General features: G+C 35.0%; 1 protein-coding gene across 1 annotated transcript; it reads right to left on the reverse strand.

Annotated features, from left to right (window-relative positions):
- Positions 1 to 292: 292 nt before the first annotated feature.
- LOC144971624 (uncharacterized) lies at positions 293 to 6,244 on the reverse strand. The gene is made up of 5 exons (XM_078912697.1): positions 6,051 to 6,244; positions 4,626 to 4,743; positions 3,100 to 3,244; positions 1,089 to 1,271; positions 293 to 510 (listed from the first exon to the last, which is right to left on the reverse strand). The coding sequence occupies exons 1-5, from the start codon at positions 6,137 to 6,139 to the stop codon at positions 293 to 295; spliced, it is 753 nt and encodes a 250-aa protein (XP_078768823.1). The 5' UTR covers positions 6,140 to 6,244.
- Between the last annotated feature and the right edge of the window lie 3,647 nt (positions 6,245 to 9,891).

Here is a 9,891-nt window from a genome sequence, read left to right on the forward strand (position 1 = left end):
CGATTTTGTCATGTTTTAATAAAAGATATGTTAAAGACATTTATGGATTCTTCTTTTTTAGAATCTAATATTAGTGAAATTTAAGGCTTGATAATCTCACGATACAAAATTATTATTGTAAACTTGATATCATTACCCATTCTTATTTAGGGAGAAGAGTATAATAATATGAGTATAATCATTTCAAGTATGGTGGTGTTGGAGGTGGTAACGGTTGGGTTTAAATTCTAAACTAATATTTGTATAACATCTGAGAAACATCCATTTTTAACAGTACCCCTCCATTTAATACTTATATAGGGTATTCGCAAATGACTGCTACTCTTTTGCTTGAGCAGTCATAGAGTTTACCGGAAAGTTTTTCTATTGAATCATATATGACTTCCACGCATTCGTTTTGGGGGTCGTACTCCGCAGTCAGAATGTCGCTGGAGACATTGTTCCCGTTGGACCATTTGTAGATTTCGCCGACAGCCTGGGCATCTGTGTGGAAGCATATGGTTGTCCAGCCTGATGGAGGAAGTAAGTGTTGACGATTGTTCTGGTGGTTGCGATGATGATAGTGGTAAAGATGATGCTGAGGTGAGGGGACGGTGATGGTGATGGTGATGGTGACAGCGGCGATGTTGTTGGTGTTGATTGTGATCATTTAATGATAATGACAAATTAGATGGTAATATATTTTGGCGAAAGTGATGATAACAGTGTAGTAGTAGTAGTAGTAGTAGTAGTAGTAGTAGTAGTAGTAGTTGTAGTAGTAGTAGTAGTAGTAGTAGTAGTAGTAGTAGTGGGAGTAGTAGTAGTGGTGGTAGTAGTAGTAGTAGTAGTAGTAGTAGTAGTAGTAGTAGTAGGAGGAGTAGTAGTAGTAGTCGTCGTAGTAAGAGTAGTAGTACTTTCACCCATCCAACCACTGACCACGCATAACATCGCTTGACTATTATGACAAGACGGGATACTGTACTGCTGAGCCGTGATGCTGATGCTACTGCTGTTGCTGCTGCTGCTGATGATGATGATGATGGTGATGATGGTGATGATGATGATGATGATGATTATGATGATTGATGATGATGATAACGATGACTTACTAGAATACTGTGTCATGACATCAGCGATAAAAGCTTCCTTTTTCTGATTATCAATAATGACAAGATCTCCACCTAGACCATTACAATAATCCCTCGCCTCTTGTTTCTTTCTTTTCACAACATTCACACTGATGCACATCCTGGCCTCACGGGAGAAGAAATGACTGTCGCTTGTTTGGCAGTCTGTTCATGAGACGAAAAATATAATGATTGTCAGCTTTTTTTAAAGGACTAAGAACTCGAGCTTTTATAGTATTATAGATAGCGCAATTTCTAGTAGTAGTAGTAGTAGTAGTAGTAGTAGTAGTAGTAGTAGTAGTAGTAGTAGTAGTAGTAGTAGTAGTAGTAGTAGTAGTAGTAGTAGTAGTATCGAATGGCTACACCTCTATTTTGAATCTTTTAATCCATTCTTCAAATTCTTTTCCTGCCTTATAGGCTGTCTCTTCGCCTCCTGATAGGCTTGTTACTAGGCAGTGGATGACGATGTGGTCCATTGTCTCAGGGCCTCCTTGGCAATGACGGCATGCATCTGATTCTCTCATATTCCATCTATGCATGTTAGCTGCGGTTCTGCCATGTCCTGTCAAAATGCGGTTGGAGGTGACCCAGCATTTTCGGCTATTGCAAAGAAAGCCAGGTGTTCTTTCTGTTGGGTCGGGTATGATGTCGCCTCCCTTGGGGCTGTCTTGGTTCCACATCGACGTCCATTCCTCTTTCACGTTGAAATGTTGTCTTGAAGTTTTAAAAGGTTTCCTTGATTTCAGTCTTGACGTTGTTGGGGCTTCTTCTAGGACCTCCTTCAATGGGACCCTGTCAGTGACCTCCTCAATTTTGGTAATTTCTAGTGACTGTCCTCAAGGCCTCGGGTGGATTCCCCCACGGAACACGGAAGGTGAGGCGTCCAAAAACAGACATGGAGGCAGGGGCGTGGCTATATTGGTCGATTTGGCGCCCGGCACCGCATCCATCTTTTAAAAATGGATTACAGCATTTAAAAAAAGATAAAACTGAGAAATGGTATATATCTACTGCCTCTTACTTATTTGAGTAAGTCTATTTTTTTTTATTCTTTCGATTGTATTTACAAATATAACAAATATAACATGTTTTAAGTCATTTCTTCTGATTCTGGCACCACCTTATACTGTAAGCATGCCACGCCATTGCATGGAGGGGCTCACTGTCAGAAGAAATGAAAATGTTAGGCCTCACCTCTGTGAGGCTACCAAGAAGATGCCCAAGAACAGCAGAAGATGGCGGACGCTCAAAGAGTCCTGTGTCCCACAAGAAATAAATAACAATGTGAAATTGAATGTAAACTTCAATTTAATATACGAAACCAGATAGAAATGGACATATCGGATTTCCCCTTTATCAACAAAACAGGATGAATGAAACACTACAGACGAATGTGGTAGTGGCGTTGTTAAGATGGTTAGTCACCTTAACAACGCCAATAACACATTATCTCTGTACTGTTTCATTCATCCTGTTTTGTTGATAAAGAAAAAACCCGATATGTTTATTAAATCTGTTTTTGTACGTAGATTAAATTGACGCATACATTTAATTTTACATTGTTATTTATTTCTTCGAGCTTCGAGCAGCAACATTTACATTATGTTCCACAAGGAGCGAAGAGGATTAAGTCAAAGTCCTCAAGACGCGTTACAAGGGATCCCCAATCATATATATACATATATGTATAGATAATATTCTTCTCTGGTACTACTTTTATTTTGTACCCTTTTATTCTCTAGAATTACATATAATTATATTCACTCGCGTTGTTCACCCGTCCACACTTTAATAATGATGTTGATGATGATGATAATGACCATGATGATGATGATGATGATGGTGCTGATGATGATGACGACGACGACGACGACGATGGTGATGATGATGATGATGATGATGATGATGATGATGATGATGATGATGATGATGATGATGATGATGATGATGATGATGATGATGGCGACAATGATGATGACTAATTGTTTCATACTAGAATTGATCTCATAATACTCCAAACCAGGTTGTGGATCGCTCAAGTAAGATGATTCGGCGTGGGAGAATCTACGGGAATGAAATCTACAATGATGAAATCCGGCACCTAATGTCTGTACTGTCATGGACTGGCATTCCCGAATCTGTCAGCAACAAAACAAAACAAGAAACAACAACAACAACAATTATAACAATGAATGATTTCTTTATAACTTGATCTGTTATATGGTGTAGTAGTATCAATAAAATGTGCTTAAACCGCTTTGCAACTGGTCTCAAGTCAACGTTAAAAAAAAACAATTTGAGCATCTAATCTGCGCAATATCCACTACGATAAAACGATACAATATGACAATGAATGATTTCTTTATAACTTGAGCTGTTATATGGTGTAGTATCAACAAAATGTGCTTAAACCGATTTGTAATTGGTTTCAAGCCAACTATATTTTTTAAAAACAACTTGAGCATCTATGCAGATCAATATCCACTAAACGTGCTCAAAGTGCAAGGGATTACCAGCCAACAGTAATACTTAACATGCAGTAGGACGAGATCTGACGCCCATAAGGCGTTGTACTACTTCTATTTTTTTTTTCGACTGAGAGACAGACTGCATGTTACCGGACAGGTTCCAATTTTACACCTGAAAGCAGTGAGAGATTGTGACTTAAGTCTTATCCAAGGACTCAAGTTCTCGACACTCAAAGGAGACGCGAATCGGGGATACACCTTTTGCCATATCACAAGACCAAAAGACTGATAGCAAAATGCAATAGCAGATTTAATTTAATTTTTTATTAAATATAGTGTGGACGTTTGGTTTCCCTTTGTCAAGGATACACGATGAATAAGACGCTAAAGACAACTGTGAAATTAAATGAGAGGATGGCGACCTCGAGAGGTCCCAGGTTTGAATTCTTCTTCTTCCAGTGTCATCTCATGGGTTGAGGTCGACTTGAAATGACACGCCAATCTTCCCTGTTGACGGCTTGCTGACTGCATTCGGCTGCCGATAATCCTGTCCATGTCCTCACATCATCTATCCAAGTTCTTGCTGGCCTGCCTCTTCCTCTTTTCCCCTCAACTCTACCCTCAAGAATGTCCTTGTTGACAGTTTGATGGTGTACAAAATACCTTAGTTTTCTTGTTTTTATTACTTTCATTAGAGTCGGTCTGATATCAAGGTTTGAATTGAGAGTTTTTAAATTTGAGTTTTAAAATGTATTTTATGTGTTGGTATGACATATCAGTACAAACCTTGAAAACGATAGGTAAAGCGAGTGTTAAGACACCAAACTTACTGTTCTGAATGCTGACGATTATTTATACTCAAATTTAATTGGTTAAGCTTTTAAAATTGAATTTTAAACATCAGGTTCACCACAAGAGAATACCGTTTTGAGATGATAGGTCACATATTCGGTTAACTTTAAACATTCAATATTTATGTGTTACACCTAAATGTTAAATTAAAATTCAGTAACTTAAAAAAAAAAAACAAACAAAAAAACCATCACCAAACCTGCAAGCATTGGAAAACGCACAGTACGACTTCTGTATAGAGTCCCGAATGCAAATTGTAGAAATTGAAATATCGGCCATTCAACATGGTGTTTATCTCCCAAAGCCAATCTCCTGGTCTGGAATGTAAATAAGTTTAAAATGATGAGTACAGATTGTATGCGCTTGGCTAAGAAGCACACAACATTGCCATCCGGAAGTATAAAGGACCAACACACAAAACTATGTGTAACCTTAACGTTTATAGTCTGGTTAATACAGTTTAGTGAAAATTACTCATAAACATGGATGGTAAAAAACAATAACAAAGGCCTGAGAGACATCAACTTTATTCTATCTATAGTAATCAATAGATGCTGTGTGCTTGGTTAAGAAACTCACAACATTGCCATCCGGAAATATAACGGACCAACACACAATACTATGTCCCTTGAATTATTAATAAAGTTTAGTGAGAATATGATTCAATAGTCTGATGTCACGTCCGCCAAGCAACCAGCAGCTTGGTTGTAAACAAAGAAAATCGGTACTTTTTATTCTTCACGCAGGCTAGAAATTTTTCACATGTCATGTGATCAGAACGTATAAAAGTCAAATCGTGATCAGATTTATAATGTTTTTCTCCTCTAGATACACTTTTAAGCACACACAAACAGATGCACTTTCAATGTTATTACTCAAAAGAAGAAGAAGAAGAAGAAGAAGAAGAAGAAGAAGAAGAAGAAGAAGAAGAAGAAGAAGAAGAAGAAGAAGAAGAAGAAGAAGAAGAAGAAAAAGAAGAAGAAGAAGAAGAAGAAGAAGAAGAAGAAGAAGAAGAAGAAGAAGAAGAAGAAGAAGAAGAAGAAGAAGAAGAAGAAGAAGAAGAAGAAGAAGAAGAAGAAGAAACATTTATATCAATTAAATGTAAAACATTGACAGAGACTTTAAAATATGTTTTTGTAAAAAACTAATGTAAACGAAATTCATAATTTCATCAGTCACAACGCTTTGATGACAGTCCATGTGTTTCTGTTCTTGCAACAGGCTTCAGTAATCGTCACGTTACTTCCCTCGTAATGACGCATAGCAACTTAGTAACTGGTTCTAAACTATATATCGGAACAATGGCGGACGCCCTTATGAAATACTTCTCCGACGAGCATAAACGTGAATCCAGAGGAGAAAAACATTATAAATCTGATCATGTTTTGACTTTTATACATTATGATCACATGACATATTATGAAAAGTTCTAGCCAGCATGAAGAAAAAAAAGACCTATTTTCTTTGTTTTGAACCAAGCTGCTGGTTGCTGGGTGGACGTGACATCAGACTATTGAATCCTATTATTATTATTATGTCACACATCAAGGGACTGAACTAGACAAGACATCAAATGCATTATTCAATCAATAACCTAAACGATGATCAGCGTGACGGGACTTACCCTGAAGGAGATTCGAATGCTTGACACCTTGGTTGAATTGAGCTCCAAATAAGAATTCCAAGGAGAAGAGAGGGCAACGGTGTTTTCATTGTTGTTTGTCAGGACTCTTGTTCATAAATCAATGACGCGCACCAAATCTTAGCAAAATGGCGACAGTTTAAAATATAATCAATCTTCGATTCATTCTAAATTCATGAGTTTGAATATTATGTAATTTAAGTAAGTAGAGTCACTAAAAATTGCGAATTATTATTTCAACGGAAGATTAATTAATGTTGTCCTCCATCTCTAACCGTTTTTATGTCGGGGTGATTTTGATCCTTCAAAATTGATTCATAGACAAAAAATAAAATTCGAGAAAAACCTATGTTTTATTGTGGATATAACATTATGTTCTGTCAAGGAATATGATATAAAAGAGGAAATTGAGTCTTAGACTTAGAATAAGGCGCCCAAAAATATTCAAAATGAAATTAATGTAGAATAATTAACGTTACAGATGTCTGGAATTCGCTACAATTTTATTATTGTCAATAATATGGTCTGAATGTTCTTCGAACAAAATCTCAAAACAATGCTATTAGCAACTGTCGTTTATAACGTCCATAAATTATATTTTATCTCATTAAAAATCAATGTACGAGTAACTACTTTTTAAAAGAAAATTAAATATCACCAATGTTAGGACAAAATGCTGCGTTGGTTTGAGAATATTTCCAGTACAATAATGAGCCCATTACTGTTTCTGTTTTCAGACCTTACGTCGATGAAAACTATTGCCCATTTATAATAATATGCTTATATGACCCATAGGAGCAATAGAACTAAATTTCATTATTAATTACGGTTATTATCGTTATCTACATGTAGTTTTCAATCGTTTTGGTTAAATCAGTAATTCTATCTATTGAATGCTATACGTTTAAGTAAAATACTCACCTATTATTTTACAAAGAGAATTACCAATACGCCAAACTATGTGTAATCTTTAATTTCTATTAGATGGACGTAAGAGAGAACTCATCACCCAACTAGCGTTCTAAAAACAATGACAAAGACCTTAATGACGTTACTTTTATTATTTCTAATTTTTTTTTTAAAGCAATCGGAAACAAGAACAACCGGTCACAGTACACTGCAAGCTCACATAAAGTACAAATTGGAAAAAAAAGAATCACAAGATCAAGTTATATTATTAGCACCGCTAACCACTGGATTGTTGTCGCTCATTATTACCCTGCGGTCACATTCAATAACTATAATATCAATATTAACCAGTTAACTGGAAAAACACGGATTTAAAAATTTGACCAGATGACTCATCCTTCAAATATCGATCGATTTAAACGCCCTCATCTTGGCAAAAACACTCAAACCTGAAGCTTGCCGAAGTCCCAGGTTTGAGAGTTTTTGCTAAGAAGAGAGTCAATTAAATCGATTGATATTTGAAGGACGATTTTTCTGGCCAAATTTTCAAATACGTGATTTTTCAGATTACCGCAATGAACTGCCTAATGACCGCGACATTTTACATCAGTTTTCTAGGGGAACTGAGCCAGTTGTTTGCATTACGTCAGAGAATTGTGAGAGTTGGATTGTTTGATCAAGGAACAGTATCGAAATCATATTATACGTCACCGACCGACCTGTTTTCGTCGACAGTTTAAATCATGACCCTGTCCCTCTCAAATCCTGACAAAGTTTGACAAGAGTTGAAGACTAATTTGGAGCCTATTTCAACCCATAGTTTAATTATTATATTAAATTATGCGAAACTCATGCATGGTTTATATATTAATAGTAAAATGACTGACCATACCTCTAACTTGATCTTATTGTCTTAAACAATGAGTTGTCAGATTGTTTTATTTTAAGCGCCAAGAGCTTGCTGGCTCTGTGCTTGGTGCAATATAAATTATTATTATTATTATTATTATTATTATATTATTAATTATTATTATTATTATTATTATTATTATTATTATTATTATTATATTATTATTATTTTATTATTATTATTATTATCATTATTATTATATTTATATATTATAGTTTGTAGTAGTATTAGTATGTAGTATAGTATTTAGTAGTTAAGTATTTATATTAATGTATATATATGTAGTATTATTATAGTATATATTATATTATTATTATTAATTGCCTTATGTATTTTTGTATAGCTATATATTTAGTTAGTAGTTAGTAGTGTGTTGTAATGGAGATATACTTAGAATTACGAAAATATTGTCTTACAACAAAGTTAAAAGGGCCATGACTTTTGTTAGCCGGTTATCAGACCTGCACTGAGGTAAATTCAAATAGATTGCTAAGTCAAGGAAGCCAATTGAAATTTTTAGCCTTAACCTTAATCAAATTCTCGTAACTATCCCACAGAATAATTAATAACAATAGGCAAGTTGAATAGAAGCTTCGATTTAATAAACGAAAACAGATAATGTGGACGTTTCGGTTTTTCCCTCTATCAACAAAAACACGATGAATGAAACACTAAAGACGAATGAGAAATTTGAAAATGGCGTTGTTAAGGTCATCAAAAAATAATGACGCATGTACATAATTACAATTGACCAAACAATATAAGTTAATCATTTAGCTCCCGTCAGTCGAGTATCGATTACCAAAATGCCCATGCCAGTCCGGTTGTTACCGATATTTGATAACTTGATGACCCGCCCTCAGGTCTGGAACCGACAATGAGGTTGTGTTCTTGATAGCCCAAATTATGTGACCAATCGTCTCAAAACGGTATTAGATCGAATTAGACCCGATGCAAAAAAACGCGATTTAAGCTTAATCTATAAATGTGACCCACCACCTCAAAACGATTTAATGTTGAGGTCGTATTGTTACTAAACAATAATAATTTATGGGAAGAATGAAATTAGCATCACTCAGCTCTTTGTTGTTGTTTCAGACAGCCATTTTGGTGATTAGTTCGCACCTTTCCAGGTCCAAGTTTTAATCGTTTTTAACAAGATAAGGGTCGATCGCTTTTTGAAGGACGAGTTTTCTGGCCAAAATTTTAATGTGTCAAGTAAAAAGCTCATTGAACATTATATAATTTTGAAAATGCGGGATACAAATTACTGCCATCTGTTACTATCATTATTATTATTATTATTATTATTATTATTATTATTATTATTATATATTATTATTATTATTATTTTATTATTATTATTATTATTATTATTATTATTATTAAAATGACAAGTACTTACAATAACATACATAAGTACTAACCAAGACTTTCTACCAAACCATTGTTTTTAATTGTTTGGTAATATTGCCCCGTGATAAAACTTCAATTGCCAAATATCACATGACCCACACGTGACCAATGAACTACGCATATATCCACAGACAGTTTTGGGGTTCGGCCCAGTGGATAAATTATGTGATATTGATCAAAGTCAGGCAAACACTATGGAGTTTCCTTGTCTCTTTGCCTGTCGATAAATCATTACTGCAATGTAATTTGACCGGCCTGGATGTGGCGGTCATTTTTATGGACTACGAGTGGATGACGAGGAATATGACCGAAAAAAAATCCTCTATAAACGGTATTCTGGCAATCCTGATGATTCAAATTGAATCTAAACTCTCTCCTTACCGACAATTCTCAAAAGTTTTACTAAAATCTTATACCTACCCAATACATAAATTGAATTTTTAAACTTAAATTTAAGCGTACAAAGTGCATGATATGCATAATTTTGTAGATCAAAACAAGCATTACATACAAAACAGTATTAAGTTCTTGTAAATTTAACATCTTTTCTTTAAATATTGTGATTTAAAAAACAAATCTGAGTCAGAA

This window comes from Berghia stephanieae, chromosome 4, assembly GCF_034508935.2.
Source record: "Berghia stephanieae isolate SIO BIC M18660-M18661 chromosome 4, UCSD_Bste_1.3, whole genome shotgun sequence".
NCBI lineage: Eukaryota > Metazoa > Mollusca > Gastropoda > Nudibranchia > Aeolidiidae > Berghia > Berghia stephanieae.